Here is a 26,031-nt window from a genome sequence, read left to right on the forward strand (position 1 = left end):
CCTGCACATTCCTTACTGGGGATCGAGCCCACAACCCGGGCATGAGCCCTTGGCCGGAATCGAACTAGAACCCTTCAGTCTGCAGGCCGACGCTCTATCCACTGAGCAAACTGGCTAGGGTGAAAAGGACTCTGTTTTAAACTTCTTTGCATTTCTAGCACAATGTCTAATTTACAGGATGTGCTAAACAAATGTTTATTTGCATAAATAAATGGCTATAAGAGCAATTTAAGAAATATAAAAACACTGAATTTCATTGGTAAAATTAAAATCGGGGTTTGTGGAAATTGAAACCATCAGTGAACTTAAGAAAAACCAGTTTCCTATAAAAAACACTACTTACACACATGAGGGCACAGAGCATGTCAACAGCTGCATGAATCACTCCATTGTGGCTCCTCTTGAGTGCTTTTACTACCTTCACTCCCAGACGTTCCCGAAACCTTGAACAAAAAACCCCCACAAGCATATAATAGCAATACCAGAGCATTATTCTATTATTTTACTATTAAAATCTATATATATAAAAGCCTAAGCAACCAGCCAACCATTTGACCATCTGACTGGTAGCTATGACGCACACTGACCAGCAGGGGGCAGACGCTCAATGCAGTAGCTACCAAGCTGCGGTGACTTAGCAGCTGCAGTTCTAAGGTGACGAGCACGATTCTGGGAAGTGCATCACCACAGAACCGCCCTCTCACAATCCTGGACCCTTTGGGGGATGTCAGAGAGCTGGTTTCGGCCTATCCCCACAGGCCAGGCCAAGGAACCCCACCAGTGCACGAATCCATGCACTGGGCCTCTAGTCTAAAATAATAAGTCATTAAGTTTCCACTACAGTACTACAGCAATGACATTTTAAGTCCCACCCACGGAATATATCAGTTTTCTTAGTAATTTTTTTCTTTGACGGGGAAGATGTTTTTGAGGTTAATTAAAACAAAAGGGCATGTAATTTCCCAAATTCACTGCAACGAGAGTAAATAATATTACTGGTTCAGTTCCATTCACCTTCCTTTTGAGTTCTCATGAATAAAAACTATCACATCTGGTTTAATCAGCTATAAAGAGGTGAACTGTTGATTATGTTATTTTGAATTGTTAAAATTCTCTAAAAGAAGTTTTGTTTCAGAAGACAACTTACTTTGGAAGCTGAGTAAAGGCTAGAAAACCAGCTTTGGAAGCCACGAGCCTCCTCACAGCCTGGAACTGACTCTCTAGTTCTGCATTGGAAGCAACAACATCTCCCTCTTGGGACAATAATGCTGTTATGGCATTATTGATCAGCTTTTCTTTGTTTTCTGAGAAGAGACCCTAGGTGAGGAAAGATTATTTCAAAAAAGTTTCCACACTAAAAGTTACAGACAATGAATAACTTAGGATACAATTTATCTTACATCCTGCGTTACTGCATGCAGAACGCCGCTATATGAAATATTAGCATTGAACCTGAATACAGCATCTGCAAAGTTGCCATCTGTCAGGAGATAAAAAGGTTCAAAAAGACTTAGTTTTGCATTCCTGATTCCTAAATGACTATTAAATACATGGATGGATATGCAATTACTTTTAAATCAATACTTACTTGGAGGTGTAGCTAGGAATCTGAGATGAAGGCTCTCTACTTCCTCATCGACAGGCATGCTTAGTAACCCCCATCGCTGACCTTTATGGGTTGGTGTCATTTTCACACAAACATCTCTATTACCAGAGGCTCTTACTCCATCCAGCAAACTTGCTAATAAGGAGTCTCTAAGCAAGGTTAAAAATAAAAAGGTTTTACAATTGGTAATTAAGGGGAATTCTGATTCAGAAGGAACATAGACCCATCAGCAGCTAAGTTGCTTGGGGGACACTGGATACAAGGAGAAATACAGGGGCTTTAGGAGAGAGTTTGGAGTTCCAATACTAGCCTCTTCACTTTGCTGTCATATACCTTGTACAAGTTACTTAAGCACTGTTGTAGCTTTACCATTTTTCTGGGTCTTATTATTTTTAACAATTTTACTGAGGTATAACTTCCAAATCACAAAATTCACCCAATTAAAATGCTCACTTTGATCATTTTTAGTAAACTTCCACAGCTGTTCAATCATCACCACCATCCCGTTTTGGTACACCTCTGTCACTCCAAGAAGTTTCCTTGTGCCCATTTGCAAAAAACTCCCTAGCCCAGGGAACTACTCTCTGCTTTCTATCTCTATGGCTTTGATTTTTCAAGAAACTTTGTTAAGGGATGAAAAGAGAAGCCACAGGCTGGAAGAAGATGTTTACAAAAGACATATATGGTAAACGACGATTACCCAAAATATACAAGAAACTTAAAACTCAACAGTAAGAAAAACAACCCAATTAAAAAAATGATCCAACGTTTTAACAGACATCACTAAAAATATACAGATGACAAATAAGTACATGAAAAGAAGCTCTACATCATATCAGAAAAATGAAAATTCAACAGGTGAGATACTACTACACACCTATCTGAATGGCCAAAATCTTGAACAATGGCAACACCAAGGGCTGTCTCCTGCATGCCCCCTACTGGGGATCAAGCCTACAATCTGGGCATGTGTCCTGACTGGGAACTGAACCAGCAACCTCTAGGTGCATGGGACAATGCCCAACCAACTGAACCACACTAGCCAGGGCTTCATTTTTCTTGGGTACTTAGAATTGAAATTGCTAGGTCACATAATAAATATATGTTTAATCTTTTATAAAACTGCCCAACTATTTTTCAAAGCAGGTTTAATTTTTACATTTCACCAGCAATGTTTACAAATTCCAGTTTCTCCACAACTTTGCCAACAATTGGCACTGCTGATCTTCTTGATGTTACCCATTTTAGTGGGTGTGTAGTGATTTTAATTTTTTTCCTAATAACTCAGTCTTTTCATGTGTTTATTTATCATTCATATATCTTCTCTGATGAGGTGTCTATCTGAATCTTTTGCCCATTTATTGTTTTTTTCTTTATGTAATATTGACTTAGAAGAGTTTTTTATATATTCTGGATGCAAGTCCCAGAGACGCAGAAACAGCAATCAGACTGTCAATCCCAGGAGGGAAAGTAGGGGAGGGTGGGGGTAAGGGGAAGAGATCAACCAAAGGACTTGTATGAATACATATAAGCCAAACCAATGGACACAGACAACTGGGAGATGAGAGTATGAGTGGGGGGTGGGGAGGAGGCTGGGAGTTAATGGGGGGATAAGGATACATTTGTAATACCTTAACCAATAAAGAAATTAAAGATAAAAAAGAAAATCCAAATATTTCCTTCTGGTCTGTGGCTTGACTCTTCCTTTTCTTATTGGGCAAAGTTTTAAATTCTGACATAGAAGTCTAAGTAATCAACATTTTTCTTTTATGAACTGTGCTTTCAATATTATAGCTAAGAAATCTTTTCCTACTCCAAAGTCACAAAGAAATTGCTTTACTTGTTGCAGGTAAGCTTTACTGGGAATATTGGCACCTTCTTCCTAGGGCTACTATCAAAATTAAACAATATAATGTACTTAAAGCTACATGACAAACTAAGTGTTGAGATCCTTCCTCTGATTAGAACATCCGCACTTTTTTCTTTTTCGGCAATTCTCTTCCTTGAATTTAGGACAGGAAAAAATACAACCTTTTGCTTAAGATACCATTTTTGTAGACTTTAGATCAAAAGCTTTTTAAGGAAAGAAACTGGTCATACTACAGGAAGTGAAAATAATAAGGCTGTATTATAAACAGTGGCAAAATACACCAGAACTGTTTTAACTAACTTTCAACAACAGCTTTAGTCTGAATCTGTTTACAATAGCATGAAAGAACTGCCTAGAAGGTTAAACACTGCCAATCCCATGATAGTGGCTTAATATAGAAAGGGAGATCCAGTCATTCACAGTAGCACAGCGTGATAAATGTGTTTGCTTTACCAATCGATGTGTGTGTCTCTCTCTCTCTCTCACAGGAGTTTATGAGCTATAGCATCTCACAAGTTTTAATGTCAACAGATAAGTCATAGTAATATGTCGGCCTATTCCAATGAAAAATTAGTAACTAGCCTAACAATGCTCACTTATAAAAATCTCATTTCAAGTACAGTATTCATGTTAAAGTAACTTGCTGGTGTGATTCAAACCATTAGTGGCAGGTACAATTTTTAAAAATATACTTTAAAAGCTTAAATTTCAGAAATACACTTTATTTTCATCATTTCATTTAAAATCAAGTCACCATTTTTATTCACTTTAGAAATTTGCAAACTAAATGGTCATTTTAAATATACAACAAAATAATGTTATCATTTTCTAAATTGCATGGAAGTTCTGGATACAAATCTTTGTTTTTCCTCTTTGATGAAGCATTTTGCATTGCACATACTAGAATCTCAAAAGCTTGATGAATTTTTTTAAAAATACCTCTCTGTTGAAGAATATTTCCGTATTTGCCCTTTTATAAATTCAATGGTAAAGAGTTGTGGATTTTCTGAGTCACAAACCAATGCAAACACCTAATGAAAACAAACAAACAAAAAAATTCAAAAGAAGATGTTTAATTTTCTGATATTTTGTTATAAAACCACACATCATTTTTACAAAAATCACTATTTTAAAATGTGGCTTGTTTACAATATCAGAATTTAAGAGCTGCTTGCTTAAATATCAAATTTTCATACAATTATCAAATAAATAATTTAATTAAAATTCACTATATACTTTGAAAATAAATTTTGAAATATTTGTTGTTCTAAATAATGTAAAGAATTAAATACAGATTATTCCTGTTTCCCATTCTTTAAGCATGGAAAGAATATTAAAATAGAAATGTACTCTAATTTATCAATAGGAAGAAACGTCATTTAAGCTAATATTGATGAAACTTACTTCTCCTAAAGGCTTCAATGTTGCAATATTATAAGTTGCTGGGTCACGTTCCACTAAACATGTTTCTGTAAGCGCCAGCAGTCTTTTTACAGGTTCCTTCAAACAAAATTGAGAGACAGTAAAAAGTTATTGAAGAAAAATATTAAAATCAGGTGAACAAATTTTTGCTTTCAACACACAGGTCTTACCAAATGTCTAGGTGATATTTTTTGGACTACAAACTCTGCTAAAGATGTGATGGCTTCATCAGTGCTGTATTTTCCAAAGCGCAGATTCAAATATTGCTCAAATTCTAAAGGTTCTTTTCTGATCCGCAATGAAATACCTATGTAATTGCCAGCATGATCTATTGCACTCTTGATAATTTCTTCTCTTTGCTCTGATGCAAATAAATGCTGCACAAATTTTGAAATTTAAAAAGTCAGGGTTGCAATAACTAAAATATAATCATACTGAATCAACTCATAGGAAAGAGACTGAAGTAGCAATTCTAAAGGGAAAAAAGGTAGAACATCTTATCAGAAGTAAATAAGCAGTGTGTTGTGGATGAAACATTATTACTAAATTAAAATCACAAAGTTTGGTATATAGTCTTAGAAATAACTCAATGCATGGAAATTATAACTATTCGGAGTGTGATTTTCATCACTATGTGGACAACAGCACTCTGGGGCTTTCAAAAGGGTCTCCAGGGACCCCAGCTAAATCCAGTGGGGTTGGTGGGTACTATATGGGCAGGATTTCAGTTTCCACTAAGGTAGTTTTGATTTAATGTTTTCATATAGTGGGCTTTCTTGAAAGATTACCTTAAAGAACATTTAAATGTTTACAAGTCATTGGCTTATATATATTACAAACCAACCTCTAGGAGTGTATTTACAAAGGTCGAGAATAAGGTATTGCTACTTGCATTTGGTGCCTGGAGGCTAGAAATGCTAAATGCCCTGAAAAGGGTATAGAGTCCCACTCAAGAAAATGGGACTTGTTGCAGGTAAGTCTGAATGCCAATAGCTCTAATGCCAATAGCTCTATTGCAGAGAAACACGGGATCAGATTGTTTTTAAAAAAGATTTTATTCCCAACACCTTATCACAGTCACTATGGATATAGAAGGTACCAGATAAAGATTTGTTGAATGTATCCGTCATACTCTTTTAACTGTAGTGAACTGACTCATTTTAGCTAGCCTTTTAAAAGGCAGAATATGCTTAAAAAGTGGGATGATTAATTAGCCCGGCCAGTGTGGTTCAGTGGTTGAGTGTCAACCTATGAACCAGAAGGTCACGGTTCGATTCCTGATCAGGCACATGCCTCAGTTTCGGGCTTGGTCTCCAGTAGGTGACATGCAGGAGGCAGCCGATCAATGATTCTCTCACATCACTGATGTTTCTATCTCTGTCCCTCTCCTTTCCTCTCTGAAATCAATAAAAATATATTAAATAAAGAAAGTGGATGATTAAAATTAAAACTGCTTGATGCCACTAGGCAATAAAAAATGTTGGCAACTGAGGAGTATTATATAATTCTCATCCTTAATGTTTATTGTATGCATTTGCAAAGCTTGGTTAAAAAGGTTATCCTGTTAAGGTCTGCAAGGCCATAGTCTATAATTAGGTATGCTTTCCACCAAGGGGTTAATCATTATAAACTTCCACTGCCCTAAGAGACAAGCCTTTTGACAGCACTACCAAATCAGACTTTAGGCTGCTTTAAGGTGGGGGAGGGAACTGATTTCATCTTTTGGGTCTGGATTCAGAGGTAACAGTATGTCCAAAAGTACATTCCTGGACTAGGGACACTAGGATAGTAATCATCACCTGAATAAAGAGTGAAATATAGGATGGAAAAAGGCTATAGCTCTGAAGAGCTAACATATTTGGCAATCAAACTGTTTGCCTCTCTCCTTCATTCTTTTTACTACACTTTTGCTACCCTAGCCTCTTACGTATTTAAAAGTTCCAGGATTGCCCTGGGCTCTGCTAGCCAGGTAAGGACAATTTAGGTGCAGAGCACTAAATCTTGGGAGGGGGAGATGGAGAAAGGTATTGGAGGGATAAATGGTGACGGACAGAGCCTTGACGTGGGGTGGTAAACACAATCCAGTGTATAGATGATGTATTGTAGACTGTGCACCTGAAATCAGTATAATTTTATTAACCAGTGTCACCCGATAAATTCAATAGAAAAAGAAAAAGAACATTAAATCTTGGAGTACTGTTCTCAGGCCATGTAGCTCCAGAAATTAAAATTCTCAAGAGAAAGGATTCTTGAGAGTGAGTTCAAATGAGCCTCTTCATGTGGACATTCTCTACTGCTCATCTTTGAGATGTGGGGTTTCAATGAGGAAGGCAGGATGTTTCTTATTTTAAAAAAAGATGGTCATCATCTATAGCCCAGCTTCTAATACTGATAAACAGGATCTCAGTATCTTAAATGGCTCCTGTTGTCTCCCACAATTCATATATAATTCATAATTATAAGATAAAAATATGCAAAAATTCCAAATCTGAAGTTTCAATGACTATCCAGATTTCAGATTACAAACAGCTGTGCAAAGGAAAAAAGACTATAAAAACAAGAGATTTTAAATTACTTTTCAAAGAATAGACACTTGCTGGTAAGACGTTAATACTAATTAATAATAATAATTTTAACCTACCATTTATTGAATATGAAGCTATACACTGTGCTAATAAGTATCTTACATAAATTATCTCACTTCAACTTCAACATCAAAAAAAACCCAACAGCCCTAGCTGGTATGGTTCAGTGGATAGAGCGTCAGCCCTCAAACTGAAGGTTCCCGGGTTCAATTCCAGTCAAGGGCACATACTGTGGTTGCAGGCTCCCTCGCCCTGGTCAGGGTGCATGCAGGAAACAACTAATTGATATGTCTCTCTCACATTGATGTTTCTCTCTGGCTCTCCCTCTCCCTTTTACTCTCTTGAAAAATCAATGAAAAAATATCCTAGGGTGGATTAACAAAACAAAACAAAAAACAATGTCATATATATTATTCTCATTTTGGAGAGCTGCAAATTAATTAAGACTCAAGCTCTTTGGTATCAAAGCCTGAACTCTTTTTTTTTTTTTTTAAAATATATTTCTTTTATTGATTTTTTACAGAGAGGAAGGGAGAGAGATAGAGAGTTAGAAACATCGATGAGAGAGAAACATCGATCATCTGCCTCCTGCACATCTCCCACTGGGGATATGCCCACAACCCAGGTACATGCCCTTGACCGGAATCGAACCTGGGACCTTTCAGTCCGAAGGCCGACACTCTATCCACTGAGCCAAACCAGTTTTGGCAAAGCCTGAACTCTTAATACCATATTTAATACCAAAGGACTCAAATGAAATTTCAAAATAAAGTGGAAAAACCCTGTTTTCCTTCAAATGTTCATATCCCTTTTTTAAAAAAATGACTTTTTAAAAGACAACTTACCAATCTACTAAATCCTCCATAAATTATACAAAACCCTCCTTGACAGTCAGAGAGATCCACAAAGCCTTCAATATTTCTGTAGTCATAGGAACAGAGAACTCTGTTAGTTGCAGGATTGATCTGGTCAATGCCTCCAGGAGTTACTTCCAAAATAACAGGTTTTCTTGTATCACTCCAATGATGCTTATAACAGTTATATCTCTAGAGAAAAATAATATTAATTTTAGGTTCATGTATACACTAAACATAAAATAAGGTTACATTTAATGTACCAGTCACAGCTGAAACCACCAGAAATCTAAACAATACTATAAATATTTAGAGCTACTACCCAAATTGTTATTAACATTAATTTTAGCTATTTGGAAGTTTGTGTTTACTTCATTAAGAATGTTCAGTCTAGCCCTAGCCGGTATGGCTCAGTGGATAGAGCATCAGCCTACAGACTGAAGGGACCCAGGTTCAATTCTGGTCAAGGGCACATGCCCCAGTTGCAGGCTTGATTCCTAGTAGGGATGTGCAGGAGATGTTCTCTCTCATCACTGATGTTTCTATCTCTCTTTACCTCTCCCTTCCTCTCTGAAATCCATAAAAATTTATTTTTTTAAAAAGGAATATCCACTCTACTGTAAGAAAATTTGTCCTTATTAAATTAACAAAGTTCTGGGTTATAATATTTTGTAAAACAATTTTACTAGTAAGTCACTCTTATGCAAATCTGTAAAAAGTAAACAAAGGAAGGAAAAATTTCAACTTTTGTTGTTGGATTCTTTTATTTAAGTTAGTATATGGAAAAGAGCTTCTTTTATTTAAGTTAGTATATGGAAAAGAGCTAAGTCACATTTCGGGAAAGGGACTGTATTCAATTTAAACAACCTGAGCTAGTTCAGTCTATTAATATAGATTTTCTTTCTACATGCACAAAAAAGGCTGGAGCATCAGTCTGACCTTAAGCTTTTCTAATCACACCAATGGGAAGTTATCTTTAGAAGTTTGATCTCATTAGCAAGTATAATTCCATTTAGACTATAACATTCTTTCGTAAGTTGAAGTACCTAGTATTAGAAATTATCAAAATGGTCAACATCCACTTACTACCCAGTTTAAATTATTAAAAAGAAAAAAAAATGTTTAGTTGAGGCTGCTAATCAAAATTTATGATACATAAAAAATTATTTAAAATACAGGCAAAATCAGAAAGAGAATATAAGGATAACAAATTGTTAGATGTGAAATGAATATCTCCTTGCCCACCCAAAAAATCCACAGTTTCCTATCCATCAATATGGTCAGTTACATGACTCAAGGCAAAAATAAATTGGTTGCTCAAAAGTACAACTATTTCTAATACTGAAATAGGAGAGAAATTATCTTGTCAGTGTTCAAAAAAGAAAGTAAGGCATTACATAATAAACACCTCTACTAGCATCCCATCACTAATCCCCATAATGAGGTTCATAGGATCATAGCACATCAAGTCACCTCAGCATTACTGGTTAATGTCATTATACACATTATCCTATATAATAAAAGCCCAGTGACCAAATGGCAGAATGACCAGAACAACCGGTTGACCAGTTGTTATGCTGCACACTGACCACCAGGGGGCAGACGCTCAACGCAGGAGCTGCCCTCTGGTGATCAGTGTACTACCACAGTGGGAGCACCCCTCGGCTGACTGGGATGAGTGATTGTTCCCACTTAGAACCCCGGCCAACGGGCAGGAACCTAAGCTGTGATCATCATCTTCTGGCCCCAGGCTCCTCCTTCTCCTTGCTCCCTGCCACCTCCCTCCAGATGACTGCAGGCAACGCCGCCAGGCTCTCAGAGCTGACCCCGGAGGCTGGGAAGCGGGTTCGTGGCAGCCACGGGACTGAGGCCTACTCTGCCGCCTCTCAGAGCTATTATCCCTGGGCCCAGCCCTGACTGGGTCCCCTGGAAAGGCGAGTGCTTGGGCTCCACAGAAGGTACCAGACCAGGGAGCAGCTGCTCAGAGGGCATGTCCACAGCCACTCGGCTGACTGGGATGAGCGGTGCTCCCACAGCGGGCTGATCCCCACAGGCCACCAGTGCATGAATCCCGTGCACCGGGCCTCTAGTAGTTCCATATAAGGAATTCTGCATGAAGACAAAAGGGCCTGCATTAACCCAAGAATATATTTAGAGCCTTGATTCTGAACATAAGGAGAGCGCCCGTGATACCTCTCCAGGAGTGGGATGGAAGGGAAGGCACAAAAAAGGTGGTGCTTTTCCCATCTATGCTTATTTACATGCCCAAACCCACTCTGCAGGATATTCTCCATTCCTCCCAGCAGATAATCAACTGTCATAATGAGATACTGGAAACACCATTATCTCCCAGGACTGTGAAGGTCAAAAGAGAGATTTGAAAAACCCTGATTTAAGGTATATCTAGGGGCAATTTTGAAGGTTTGAGGGCCAAATTCATCTTATGCAAGAGTGTAGTTTGGCCAGCACAGCATTTGCGAGGAAGAGAAAGTACCACTTATTCCAGGTGTAAAATCAAGTGGACTGTCCTTCAGGCAATCTTCTAGAGATATTGTTTCCACCCCAACGTCTTAAAAAGTGTCAAGTTGCTAAAGCTAATTGATATAAAGGGAAGCTTAAATCAAATCTGTAAATATGCTAAACAGATGAGATTTACAGAAAGATCACCTAACATAAAATAATTAAAGACTATCAAATTATAATTTATAGAAATCTGCATCTCATCAGGAACAAGAAACAAGCAGCTTGCCATTGCCATTAATCTATTTTAATGGTTCTAAGGCAACCAGCCAATTACTTGAGCTGTGATCAGTAAGGCTTCTGGGATGTTAAAACAGTAGGTGATGAGGGCTTTAAAAAGACAGGGGAATGGCACTGCCAGCATATCAGAATTCAGTTCCTGTCTTTTGCCAGAAGCTGGAGTTCTGAACAGTGCTATGAGTGTAGGCATTATTCTGCTCCCTCCTAACCTCAGTTATCAAAGTATATCTTCTCATGGAAAAAAAATTCCATATTTCAAGGGAGTAAAAAGAGCATAAACATCCATTTCCCTACCCCAGAAGTCTTGGATTTAGTTTAAATGCTGTCCTAACGTGATTAGAGAGGGCCTGGGAAAAAGTAAGAAGATTCTAACTAATAAGCATGACTTCCCCAAAGGTGTTGGTGCACTATGGAAAACTACATTAGCAGCCAGATCCAGAGTAAGAACATATAGTAAGACAGTTTTCATATACCCAAACCTTACAATTTTCATACTCTGAAACTGGAAATTCTTACACCAAAAGAACTACTGCATGTTCCAACAGGTATTGTCAGCAGTGTGATGCTCACTGCTGCTCTTTAGAATACTAAATCAAGACTAGTTGAATGGTGACAGTGTTGTTTGCTCCATAATTCCCCACCTAAAGATTTTTCCCAACTACTAGCTTAAACAGTCTAATTCCTGATATTTGAGTTTCCTGTTAAACTACATTTATTTTCCTAACAAGTACTACCAGGAGACATTAAATCTGTGTTTCCTTTTTTCCCTTTAGCTTTGCCAGAAAAAGAACATACAGATCATGGGATGATTTTTACAATAAAGGGCAACATTTGAACAAATAAAAATATATATTAATAAATGTTAAATACTTACCCTTCCTATAATTTTTCCTTCTGAAAAATCAGTCCTAAATCTCTGAAAGAGAAAATATAACCACAGTTGATAACAACAGATTGGTTGGGAAGAATCCAGAACAAGTAAAATCCCAACTTGGTAATCTTGATATTTAAAAAAGGATATTTAATAGAAAGTGTGTGGAACTTTAATGAAAAACAAGAAACAATAAACATATAACTGCTTTGTTCTGTATATACTTAAAAGGCTAAACATCATCAATTACACAGGATTTTCCCCTCTTTGAGACAGAAGAAAGTGAAAGGTTCAGTGTTATGTTAAAGGTCAGTTAAGAGAACATTAAGCATAGTGAGACCAGAAGCTCAGAACATTTAATATCTTACTTTAACATAACTTTCATTTTATAAAGAGGAGAAATCTAGTTTATTAACATGGAACTGTTCTTACCAATGCTTCCGTAAGAAGTTCTGTTCTGTGCTCTGTAGAAAATTTTAAAGTTTCTGACTTTTTTCCACTGCCTTTACGAAATGTGAGGTTGAACTCTGTTCCCTGTCCTCTTCCAACAGGGCTGATGCTGCAAATGTCTCCATAAGGCCACTAACAAAAGAAAGGAATTACTTGAACTGGTGCTATAATGTAGTGAAATAATTCAATAATTATTTTCCCTACTTTAATTTGACAATCATCAAATACGAAAAATTTTACAAAATAATACTGAGGTCTATTAGAATTTATATCTTAGAGTAATTCTGTAACAAAAATCGTTAAAAGTTTTCAATCATCCGAGACAACAATAAAAAAATCCTATCTGTATCCAAATTTTATTGATTAATGGCATTAATTCAAAGCAACTAAAATAAATACATAAAAATAAAACAAATTGAATAAAATTTTATTACCTGCAAATCTGTTAAAAACAACAACAAAAAGAGGAATCTGTAAAACATGCCTAATTTAGAATTAAAATTAGCTAGAATATATATATAAATGTTTATTTATCCATGTTCAGATTAGTCTTCACTTTATAATCAGCAATCCTGGTTCCATGACAAGTATTTTCCAACCACTACTACCCTTGTGACTGCACTTGTGACTTATGTATGCCTGTATTATACTAACAATACAGCCTTAAAAAATATAAAGAACTAATGTATCAATTTTACATAAGCAAGATGGCTACAATCTATAGATAGTAACATATCAAAAAGTTATACCATTTAGAGCCTGGAAATAAGCACATTCTCTTCCTGCCTCCCTTTTATTAATTTATTTTTGGTCCTGAGCATTGAGCATTACATAAGCATATCAATCTCTTTCATATTTGGCATTTCTATCCTAAAGTTTTAACCTGTTTCAGGCGAAGGAGTTATGGATCATACCCTGACTTTTAAAATTCAAATGGTGTTCAAACACCTAACAGCTTCTAACATGATTACCTGATTTGTTACTTCTAAAGTATTGGGATTATATGTAGTAATCGCATGGGTTCCAACAGAAAAGACACGCTTATACCTACAAAGGAAAACAAGTACTTAAATTTAGTGTTAAAATAAACATTCTATAAGAAAATATATATGACATCAACACAAAAGGAACATTTCAATAAATAAACAGAAATGTGTCCGTTGCTTGTGACTAAATATAATATAGTTTTATATTCTCACGTTTAAACATTCTAAAATGTTATTGGTATTAAAACTCAACCACCACTCATTTTACTGTGAACTTGTGAGATCCTTAAGTAGAAAATTATGGTTTATACAAGTAATCTTATATTATTAGTACACATAAAGTTAGCAAAGCACCACCTGATGAGGCCAAAAGATTTAAATGGAAAAACTATATTAAAAACAAAACACTGCACACTACTAATTCTTACAAAATATCCTTTTAACAAAACCATGATATAAAGGAAGGAAAAGCTATGACCTGCAACTGGTCAGTCACAGTCATATTCTGGAATCTTAATCATTTCTATTTAAGCAACTACCTATTACTTTTAAGTGTTGCAATTTTATAGAAGTTGGAAGCATACATCACAGACAAGCAATTTTCACTTCTCAATTCACTTCCTTCACTTAAAGTAACAAACATCTAAAGTAGAAAAACCATTTGGATATCAGTAATCCTTTAGGAGAGGAATGCATAATGATAAAAGTAAAACTAAACTGGAAACCCTTATTTAAAACTGAAGAATTCGTTCCCTGGAAATAAAATAATAAAATAGGCAAAACATTAGTCTAAGAAAAAAAACAAAATGAAGAATGAAAGCATTTATAATCATAGACACACACACACAATGATGTATATAAATCTATGCTGATAAATTTAAAAACTAAGAATAAATCAATCTAACATAGAAGAATTTAAGAAAACTTCAAAGAGTTATATCCTAAGAGCACCAAGACTCGAACCAGGAGATAAAATCTTAAAGGAACAGGTTAAGTCCCATGCATCTTAAATTGTTCCAGAAAACAGACTAAGGGCAGTTTCTCAATTCTTTCAGTAACACTAAAATGTGATAAGACAATACAAATAAAGAAAAAAACCACACCAATCTATTTTTTAAATTCATATTAGCAATAAAAATCAAGTAGCATATTAAAATAGTAATATACCATGACCAAGGAAGGTTCATTTTAGGAAAAGAGAGTTCAATATTAGAAATATATATTAATAAAATATATTAATATATTAAAAATTATCATATTTATTGGAATATCTATATTAAGAGATTTTTAAATGATCAAAACTGGATGTTAAATATAATCAAATGCCTTTTTTTTATCTATAGAGATCATGTTTTTCTGCATTAACCTACTAATACAGTAAAAATACATACATTACCTTAACTCAACAGCTATTATCGGACTCAAAGGTAACACACTAGGAATATTCCCATTAAAATCAAGAGAAATTTGCCCTAGCCAGTTTTCTCAGTGGTTAGAGTGTCGGCCCTGGTTCTGAAGGGTTCCAGGTTCCATTCTGGTCAAGGGCACGTACCTCAGCTCAATCCCAGGCCAATCAAGGTGTTTGCGGGAGGACATCAACTGGTGTCTCCATAGATGTTTCTCTCTCTCTGTCTCTCCCCCTCCCTACCACTCTCTCTAAAAACCAGTGGAAAAAATATCCTCAGGTGAGGGTTAACAACTACAACAAAACAGTCCTGGTCGGTTTGGCTCGGTAGATAGAGCGTCAGCCTGTGGACTAAAGGGTCCCGGGTTTGATTCCCGGTCTAGGCACATGCCCACATTGCCTCAGTGCCTGGCTGAGGGCATGCAGGAGGCAACCGATCAATGATTCTCTCTCATATTGATGTTTCTTTCTTTCTCTCTCTCTCTCTCTCTCTCTCTCTCTCCCCCCCCCCACTCCCTTCCCCTCCCTCTCTCTCTGAGAGCAATAAAAATATATTTTTAAGAAAAAGATAAACTTCCCACATTTTAATTTTTCTATTCAGTATATTATATAATATAATCAGGGTATCATATAATAGAAATGATAAAGTTATTTCCTTTTGGAAGAAAAATGATAGATTCTATTAATCTTTACCACACCACACATTCTTACAAAAAGTAGTGCTATATTATAAATATTTTTCCCCCTAACTTCACGTGTCTAAAGTTGAGTGGGAAACTAAAAAATGAGAGAACTTCCTTCTAACATAAAAACATTCATTCGCTGCTTTCTGAGGAGGAGTAAGGGTTGAGGGGTTGGTGAAGTAGATGAGGATTTACCTAAACAGCTAAAGCCTCAAAACTTCAGAGGCTTAACCACTGAATGGAAACGAAGAAAAATAAAGAAATAAGATCATGTTAAATAGTATTTACCTAAGAATATTGCACAATAAAACGTTAGGTAGAAAAGTAAAATCACAAATTCGAACTTTCAAAATCATCCTGAGCGTCAAATATGCCAATTTTTATAATCTTAAAATGAAAGTACAGAATGTTTATTTTACTCTGGGAGCAAAAGTATAAAAATTAAATGCCTGAAATGTCCCAAGTGTCAACTGATGCTGTCACATTCAGTCTCAGAGGAGCTCAGATAAGAAAAGATCCTTTGCAATTGTAGATTAATTTCCATACAAATAAGCCCCTTCTAACGTGTCTTATGTAACTGTCATCTAGGTTATTAATGCTATGCAAAAGAACTTCTGGAGATGATAGAAATGTCCTACATCTATAGTCCAGTAAGGTAGCTATGAACCACATACAGCTATTGAGACTTGAAATGTGGCTAATGCAACTGAATTTTAAATTTAAGTATCTTAAATTTAAACAGCCACAAGTGGTTAGTGGCTACCATATTGTGAGAGCACATTCTAGATCGGGGCGGGCAAACTTTTTGACTTGAGGGCCACAATGCGTTCTTAAACTGGACCGGAGGGCCGGAACAAAAGCATGGATGGAGTGTTTGTGTGAACTAATATAAATTCAAAGTAAACATCATTACGTAAAAGGGTACGGTCTTTTTTTTTTTTTTTAGTTTTATTCATTTCAAATGGGCCGGATCCGGCCCGCGGGCCGTAGTTTGCCCACGGCTGAATCTAGATCTTCAATAAAATTATTCTGGAGTTAGGTGCCCATTAGGCCCAAATATCTGTCATGACTAGTAAACTCAAAGCTCTGATAAAGCCTTCTTAAGAAGAATGCTAAAGCCTGGCCTCTGTGGCTCAGTGGTTGAGCATCAACTCATGAACCCAGGAGGTCAAGGTTCGATTCTTGGTCAGGGCACATACCCGGATTGTGGGCTCAATCCCTAGTAAGGGGCATGCAGGAGGCAGTAGAAGATTCCATACACATACATAATATAAAAACAATATAAACATACATATACATATATAAGGAAACATGAAAGCAAACACTTTTCACCCAACTAGGAAATTAATATTCATTATTGACTTTACTTACTACACTGGTTTCCTATTTATCCAGGAACTAAAGTTACACACATCAATAGATTTATTCTAATGTAATAGCTTATTAAATAATATGATTTATATTACCATTTAATATAATGTTACTCAGAATCATGAAACCAATTGTACTCAAATAAATTAAAAACTCTTTGAAGCAACTGCTTTACCTATGGGGCTTTCTGTTCCCATAATAATTGGTGACAAAGATAAGAACAATTAAAAAAAAATAGTTGTGCTAATAGTAACAGAGTTGATGAAGAAAAGACCACTGAAGGAAAGTCTGGGGAAATAATCAATTTTGGATTTGACAACTGATGCTCAGATTTCTTTTTTAAACTAATTTATTGAGTTGACATTGATCAACATGAATGGTCAGATTTTTTCAGGTCAGATTTTTTAATAGAATAAACATTAACTTACACTAAAACAAACACACTTCTGTTACTTTAACTCCTGCAAATAAAAATGTTACATCATTTTTCAACTCTCTAGTCCTTATGAATATTGCTTTCCACTTTGTAACAACTTTTTATAACATGACTTTTTTTTCATATGGCAACTTTAGAAAATAAAACAAATGTGTTGGTTTGGTTACTGTAGCATTACCATGGATTGACCCAGAATTAAATGAGCATGTAACACTGTTTTTGGTTAAATGATATAGCAGTAAACAAGAGATCAGTCCCATTTTAGTCTTACATTTTATTTATTATTTAGTTAACTAATTCAGACATCTGAAATAAAGTTCAAAGCCGTAAGAGCTAAGACACTTTTCCGTCATTGTTTGAAAGTTAACTTTAGACTTGAATACTCTTAACTACCTTGTATCAATTAGGCATGTACAATAGCATCAACAGAGATACTACAAAAATACTGGCAGCCATCACAATATCATACTCTTCTGCAAAGAAATTCATATTTTTCAATTCTCTCAAACTAGAGAAAATTCAACATTACTTCCTATTTGTAAAGTACAGAAAAAAGCTTATGTTTCCTATAAAATAATGGTTGTCAAATTTCTTAAAATCATAAAACCTTTATATATTACTTCTAAAAGTAGGATCCACAATTCTTTCAGTGGCTAGTGAATGCAATGGGCCTCAAATAAACCAAAACAAATCTTATCTAATCAGAGTTGAAAGAACTTTCATGTTACTAGTCTAGTTCCCATAACATGTAGCTTGAACCTTTCTAGTATTCTGGGCAAAGTTGGCTAGTTTTAATGGTTCACTACCAACTCACCTTTCCAAAAAGTAATTCCATTCATTTCCCAGTACTGCAGATATTGACCATTGTTCTTTAGAATTAAGACAATATACACTTTCCCACAAATTTCACCCTCTTGTCCCAAGTTCTGTCTTTCAGCTTCACACAGAACATACCTATTTTTTATTTCTTTATTGATTAAGCTATTACATATGTGTCCTTATCCCCACATTACCCCCTCCCCACTCATGCCCTCACCCCCCTGTTGTCTGTGTCCATTGGTTAGGCCTATATGAACATACCTAATTTTTCTGTCAATCAGACTTTCCATTTGAATTATCTTTGCTAGGTGGAACACCCTAGTTCCTTCAATGATTTTAAAATAAGTTTTGGCCACCAAATCTCTAGAAGCCTTTAGGTTTCTCACAGAATCTAGACTTTTTAATTATTAAAAGTTTGAGAATCCAGTTATTTGAACTAGAATTTTAGTCCATCACATGACACTAAGGATAACTGAAATACAAGGTTTCTCAAAGAGGGCATCTATAGGGAGTGGCCCTAGAGTTAAGCCTCAGATTGACCTGTGGCAGAATCACAAACAAGTCCCAGCTTAGAGGGCAGAGCCCTCTTAGCATAATTAAGCTTGATCTTATGGACTCGCCCTAGCTCCTTTCTGGGTAGCTAATGGGCTGTGGGAGATGAAGCAAGTGCTGCCAAAACAAGTGAAACTCACAAGAACATTGTAACCTATGTTGACCACTACCTTGTTTTTCTTTGACTATAAAATAAAGCCTCGGCTTGCTGGCTGGATCCTTCTCTGTAGCCTCATCCAGGCACAGGAGATCCACCGGGCCCCAGCTATATTCTTTGTCTTTAATCCTTTGCTGCCCCGCCTCAGGCTCACCGAACCCTTGGCTGTGCTGGCATGGCACAGGCATCAGTGGTAAGCATTGCTAAAGGAGGTGTTACAGCTTAATAGTTAAGCCCACCAGCTCTAGAATCACACTGCCTGGGTTTGAATGCTGTCTGGACAACTCACTTTCTATATATCCTCTGATAATTTGTTTAACCTCTCTAAGCTTCACTTTCCCCCATGAAGATGTTGTTAATATATATATATATATATATATATATATATATATATATATATCACAAGGAGAAGATTATAAGAAATAATTCATATAAAGTGCTTGTCGCTTATTGTTTACAATTGATAAATGTTACCCATTCCAATTGCTATTATTCTGCTGATTGAATAATAGGAAAAGTGTCTCAAAACTCCACTAGTCACTGAACTAATTGTAGTTAGTATCATTATGTTTCCAGTAGTTATGACTCATACATTCGTATTTAAAACAACAGACAAGTGCCGAGACCGGTTTGGCTCAGTGGATAGAGCGTCGGCCTGCGGACTGAAGGGTCCCGGGTTCGATTCCGGTCAAGGGCATGTACCTTGGTTGCCCGCACATCCCCAGTAGGGGGTGTGCAGGAGGCAGCTGATGGATGTTTCTCTCTCATTGATGTTTCTAACTCTCTATCCCTCTCCCTTCCTCTCTGTAAAAAATCAATAAAATATATTTTAAAAAAAAAAAAAAAAAAAAAAATAAAACAACAGACAAATTGATAATTCCTCTGGCTATATTATCAGGATACTCTGATTTTAGTCAAACTCCACTTGGAAAATCAGTTTCACTCCCTCAACTCTTCTTAAAATTTACTCTATCTAGCCATTATACAGACTATCTATGAAGCCAACTACCTATGAAGGTAATGGGCTCTGCCACTGAATTTCATGGACTGATCACCACCTAGTTTAATGTACTCAAGTTAAAATCCTGTTCAGATACTAAAATGCTACTCTTAAATTCAGAGCCCCAATTGCTACAATTAACCTATGCAAATATAAAAGTGATCCATAGGTAAATTTCACTTGTAATTTCCATCCAGAAAAAAACTTAAACCTGTATTTTGAACATTACTCTGAAGTTTTCCACAATGAATCTGCACTGTTCCTTCCTATCAGAAATAGCTTGCTTAGGCCAAAAAGGAAACTTCACTTTTATGCAAATAAAAGTGCTTTTTAGCTCTGAAAACAACAAAACACTATTGAAAGAAATTTTAAAGATCTAAACAAATGAAAGGCATCCCTTGTTCATGGACCAGAAGACTTAATACTGTTAAGGTGGCAATAATCCCCTAATTGATCTACAGATTTAATGCAATCCCTATCAAAATCCCAGATGCCTTTTTTGTAAAACTGACCAACTGACTCTAAAATTCATATGGAAATGCAAGAAATCCAGAACAGCCAAAATAATCTTGAAAATGAATAAAGTTGGAACCTCAAACTTCCCAGTTTCAAACTTAGTACAAAGCTACAGTAATCAAGACAGGATGGTACTGGCATAAGGATAGGCATATAGTCCAATGGAATAGAATTGAGAGTTCAGGAATAAACCTTTACATTTATATTTATGGTCAAATGATTTTTTTAATCCTCACCTAAGGACATGCCCATTTTAGAGAGAGAGGAAGGGAAAGAAAGAGAAACATCGACAAGAGAAACATCGATTGGTTGCCTCCTGTACACGCCCCAACCAGGGATCGAACCCACAACCTAGTTGTTTTGAACACATGGGAATCAAACCTGCAACCTTTCAGTGTATGGGACAATGCTCCACTCAGCCAAAGCTATGGTCAATTGGTTTTTGACAACAATGTCAAAACAATTCAATGGAGAAAGAATACTCTTTTTAATAAATGATGCTGGAACAACTGGATATCCATATATAAAAGAATGAAGCCAGATACCTACTTCATACTATATAGAAAAATTAACCCAAAATCAAAGCTATAACTGTTAGAAGAAAACATAGGAGTCAATTTTTGAGACCTTAGATTAGTAGATGGTTTCAATTAGGTAATGGTTTCTAGGATATGATATCAGAAGCGCAAATGGCAAAAGAAAAACTTGAAAATCATCCAAATCAACTCTCTGCTTCAAAAAATACTATCAAGAAAGTAAAAAGACAACCCACAGAATAGGAGAAAATATTTGCAAATCATGTATCTGATAAGGGATTTGTATTCAGAATATATAGAGAACTCTTACAACTCAACATTAAAAAGGCAAATAATCCAATTAAAAATGGGTAAATGATTTGAAAAGACATTTCATGAAAGATGCACAAATGACAAATAAGCACATGAAAAGATGCTTAGTCATAAGGGAAATAAACAATAAGATACTACTTCATAGCCATTAGGATAGCTAAAATAAAAAAAGATAAACAATCACAAGTGTTGGTAAGGATGTGGAGAAATTGGATTCTTCATACATTGATGATAGGACAGAAAAATGCTGTAGTCACTTGGCTCTTCCTCAAAAAGTTAAACGTCACATTACCATATAACTCCATGTAACATCAATTCCACTCCTAGGTATATTCCCAAGAGAACTGGAAATATAGATTCACTCACAAACTTGTACATTAACATTTATAGCAGCACTATTCAAAGTAAATAAGTGGCAACATATAAATGTCCATTAACTGATGAATGGATAAAAAATGTGGCATATTTATACAACAGAGTATTATTTGGGAATAAAAAGAAAGTACTGTCACATATTACAACAGGGGTAAACCTTGAAAACATATTAAATGAAAGAAGATAGTCACAAAAAGACCACATATCTTATGATTCCATTTACATGAGATGTCCTAAATAAGGAAATCCAGAGACAGAACGTAGATTAGTAACTGCCAGATGCTGGGAAGAAAAGGGAAGTAATTGCTAATATTTTTAGAGGTGTTTTTTTATGTTTGTTTGTTTTTTGGTGTTTATGAAGATGTTCTGAAAACGGTTAGTAGAGATGGTTCATTAAATTATACATTTTAAAAGGATGAATTTTATGTTGTATAAATTATATCTTAATAAAGCTGTTATAAATACAAAAAAAAAGGTTTCAAGGTTTGAATGATGAAAGCAAGGAATTGTGATGAGGGAACAGAAATAGTTCTGCTCCAAATTATTATAAAAAAAGAAGAAAAGGAACATTGTCGTAAGTCTTAGTCACTACTTTCTAAGAACATTAAAAAAATATTTCCAGATGATCACAATTACTGACAAGCTCACAAAGCAAAAAATATTACAGTAAGTTTGTTCTTTAGCATTAATGAATCAGCATACTATAATTGTATTAAAAACAGAAGTTACATTATGATAATCAGAGCAATCTATCACTTGAGGAAAAGTAAAGATCATTTAAATATACAAACTATCTAAGGCTGCTTACAGAACTAAAGAGACTCATATTACCCTGAATATGCCAATTTTCTAACTTTGCTCAATGAAATTAACAGGAAAAAAAATGTCAAGGATAACAATTATGCTGTCTATTTTAGGAGTTCATACAATTGAACTACCAAAAGGAAACAAAACACTCAAATCTTTCAAAATTATATAGTCAGTTTGCCTATGAAAACCAGAAACGCTACGGAATTCAGATGTTGCACCATTCTAAGTTACCACGCTGTTACCTAAAAAATGAAGTTAAGAACAAACACTAAAGTTAATGGCTTTGTACACGTCATGTTTTGTCTATATGAGGACTTACCTAGAATAATGTAGTCACCTATTTGTCAAAATGTGGCACATCATTTTAATTATTACTATTCAAAAGAACAAGAGACTAAACTTTTTTCCTAATGGTCAACAACAGGTGCTATTCATTGAATACTCACTGTTTAAGGCAGAATTTTAAAACCTTCATACAGTTCATATCATGTCATCTAATCCTTAGAGCAATCTGAGGGGCAGGAATTACCATCCATTTTACAAAAAGGAAACAAAGCATCTACACCTTAGTCTGACCTGGCAAGCTACTAAAAAATGTCACTGCCCCCTCCCATGGAAAAGAAAAGATCAAATCCAATTTTTAAATTTCATTACACACCTAAAAATGATTACAAGATGCACTATTGATATATTTTCTCTGACAGTCAAATGGACATGAAAATGTGTTGATCACATACAGGCTATTATCTGGGTGATAAAGTTGTGAAGTTAACACTATGTTACTACTGCATAACCTCAACATTAAGTGATAGCAATCAAGAGGGTTTGGATAACTGGCTTATTTTCCTTTTAACTGTTATTTTTAATTCTTACCAAACTCCTTGCCAAGACAGACATAGAAAACCAGAAATGTCAAAAGAAAAAAGAGCAGTAAGTATTCCAAATGTAGCATCTTGGTATGAAATATGCACAGATGCTTTTGATAGAGGGCTGAAAGGCATTAATGAGTTGTGTGGTACAACTCAAAATATTGAAAGAGTAATGTTTACAATAATACTTTATAGAAGCACAGGAAAATAACACCAACAGAAATACATACTTTCCCCTCCACGAATGTTTTGTTGTGTAGAAACATGCCAAATCCTTATTTTCCCTGATTATGTTCATTTTGTGCTGAAACCTGGAAGATAAAAATATGAGAATTTAGTACAGAGTTATCCTTAGAGTTTTTCCTGAATCTATCATATCACACTTTTATAGTCTGCCATATGGTACTGATTTTAAGACACAACTTTTTTACAGACCATAGGTTTTAAAGGAGAGGGGATGATCTATTCAACTCTGTATTACAGCCTTTAGCACACCATATTGTGACTGTCTGCTCTCCTCCACTGCACTGGGCTTCCTGAGGACAAGAACTGCCCTCTATCAATATTCCAAGTGTAGTGATCTAATAAAAAATGTTCAAGTAAATGAATGTTTAAATCTCGCATTGCCAAACAATGCCTTGGCACATGATAGGCACTTGAAAATGTTTGCCAACTGATAAATCAATGGGAAAGGTTTTTGTTAAGGTGCTAAGTGGCAGCCCTTTGCTGTCACTTTAAAGGCAAGCTATTGTAAAGATTTAACTTAAATATAACCAAAATCTCATTTTAAAAGTAATGCATGTCTGCAGTAAAAATCTAAAATGTTCATAAATAATCTTTCTTCCTAGCATCCACAGATAATTATTGTACCCTCCCATCTTCTATTTAGGAAAAATAGGTGGCTTTTTAAAAAAAACACACAAAATTGAGATTATCATTCCTACTGCTTAACCCATTTTCGCCATGGAATTAAATATTCTCTGTGAAAATGATTTTTATGGCTACATGATATTCCATTGTATGAATACTATACCAGAACAAGTACAGAAATTGAGAGTATGTGTTGAAATTCAAATCTTTAGAGCAGTTTGGTTAGTGAACTCCTCTGGTTAAACAGTATATAGAACAGTTCAGAACTGTCGAACTTGTGTGATAAATCACACATCATATGAAGTTCCAAACAGCTTCATGCAGAAGGACCATGTTATGTGCACTATTTTACACTTAAGTTGATTAGTCTGTTGATTATAACTCTGAAGTCTATAAAATCCAGAATCCATTTATTTCATGAAAAAATTTAAATTTAGCTAAGTTTACGGGATAAATTGTTTGAACTGGCTACTAATAAAAGAGGGATGACAAATTTTAAAAATATTGCACCATTTGCTACATACTGAATAAAAGTTTAAAATGAATATGGCCATTTGTTTCTTCTTTTGTGACTTGCCTATTTTTTCCTACCCTTAATAACTAGAAATGCATTCTAAAAAGTATTTTAAGATTCATCCCAAAGTGCCAATAATGTAAACTGAATGGCTGTATGATTCAATTAACCTTTTTTTTCTATCTTTATACACTGATCTAACTTTTTTAACCAAGTAAGTATTCTTTTTATTATTAAAACCATATTCTTTCAAAAAACATTTTTATAACTATTTTGAAACCATTCATATACCATACAATTCACCCTTTTAAAGTGTATAATGGGGGGGGGAGGATTAGTATGTTGAGCTCTACAACCACCACCACTATTTTTAGAACATTTTTTTATCACCCCAAAAAGAAACCCTGTTAGCAGTCCCTCTCCATTCCCCTTTACTCCCAGCACCTGGCATCCACTAATCTACTTTCTGTCACTATGGGTTTGCTATTTTGGACATCTCATATAAATGGAATCATGCAATATGTGGTCTTTGTGACTGGCTTCTTTCACTTAGCATAACATTTTCAAAGTTTATCCATATTCTGGAATGAATTAGTTTCCTTCTAGCGCAGTGGTCCTCAACCTTCCTAATGCTGCGACCCTTAAATACAGTTCCTCATGTTGTGGTGACTCCCAACCATAACATTATTTTCGTTGCTACTTCATAACTTTAATTTTGCTACTGTTATGAATCATAATGTAAATATCTGATATGCATGATGTATTTTCATTGTTACAAATTGAACATAATTAAAGCATAGTGATTAATCACAAAAACAATATGTAATTATATATGTTTTCCGATGGTCTTAGGCGACCCCTGTGAAAGGGTCGTTCGACCCCCAAAGGGGTCGCGACCCACAGGTTGAGAACCGCTGTTCTAGTGTATGTATAATACCACCTTTTTTTTTTTTACCCATTCATCAGTTGATGAAAATTGGTGTTGCTTCTACTTTTTGGCTATTATCAATCACACTGCTCTAAACATTCAATTTTCATGTACATGTTTTCATTTCTCTTGGGAATATACTTGAGTGATAAAAACATTTTGAAGTTGCTTTCTTCATTCCTCTTACTTGTCTTTGTATTAGCAAATTAATGAGGACTTCTGTACTCTATGTAGAATGCTCTTCCTTTAGATACCTATATGGCTCACATCTTCACCTCAAATCTGTGTTCAAATGTCATCTTTAGAATGAGGCCTAGCCTAACTATCTTGTTTTAAATTGTAACCACCCTCCTCATTCTACGCTCTCTATTCCGTCTGACTCCTCTCATTTTTCCTCCATGGCACCTTTCATTTCATAGTTTAATGTGCAATTTATTATATTTATCTTTCATCTAATCCTACTAGAATATCCAG

At 35.4% G+C, this 26,031-nt stretch overlaps 1 protein-coding gene across 10 annotated transcripts in view; it reads right to left on the reverse strand.

Moving 5' to 3' along the window:
* Window positions 1-26,031, reverse strand: part of DNAJC13 (DnaJ heat shock protein family (Hsp40) member C13) — a 111,072-nt gene that overhangs the window by 73,977 nt on the left and 11,064 nt on the right. For 7 of the 10 annotated variants that reach the window (XR_004971559.1, XM_036332604.1, XM_036332605.1 and 4 more), the window contains exons 2-13: window positions 23,476-23,556; window positions 13,390-13,465; window positions 12,401-12,550; window positions 11,972-12,013; window positions 8,329-8,529; window positions 5,069-5,275; window positions 4,881-4,976; window positions 4,416-4,507; window positions 1,589-1,755; window positions 1,401-1,480; window positions 1,148-1,317; window positions 344-443 (exon numbers count right to left, since the gene is read on the reverse strand). Coding sequence is in view for 9 of the 10 variants with exons in the window: in XM_036332604.1 (XP_036188497.1) it covers window positions 344-443; window positions 1,148-1,317; window positions 1,401-1,480; window positions 1,589-1,755; window positions 4,416-4,507; window positions 4,881-4,976; window positions 5,069-5,275; window positions 8,329-8,529; window positions 11,972-12,013; window positions 12,401-12,550; window positions 13,390-13,465; window positions 23,476-23,543 (1,449 nt within the window). In the remaining variant the exon portion in view is untranslated. The remainder of the gene's footprint in view (window positions 1-343; window positions 444-1,147; window positions 1,318-1,400; window positions 1,481-1,588; window positions 1,756-4,415; window positions 4,508-4,880; window positions 4,977-5,068; window positions 5,276-8,328; window positions 8,530-11,971; window positions 12,014-12,400; window positions 12,551-13,389; window positions 13,466-23,475; window positions 23,557-26,031) is intronic. The other 3 variants (XM_036332602.1, XM_036332601.1, XM_036332606.1) reach the window with 3 other exon arrangements.

The sequence above is a fragment of the Myotis myotis genome, unplaced genomic scaffold, assembly GCF_014108235.1.
Source record: "Myotis myotis isolate mMyoMyo1 unplaced genomic scaffold, mMyoMyo1.p scaffold_m19_p_13, whole genome shotgun sequence".
In the NCBI taxonomy this organism is placed as follows: domain Eukaryota; kingdom Metazoa; phylum Chordata; class Mammalia; order Chiroptera; family Vespertilionidae; genus Myotis; species Myotis myotis.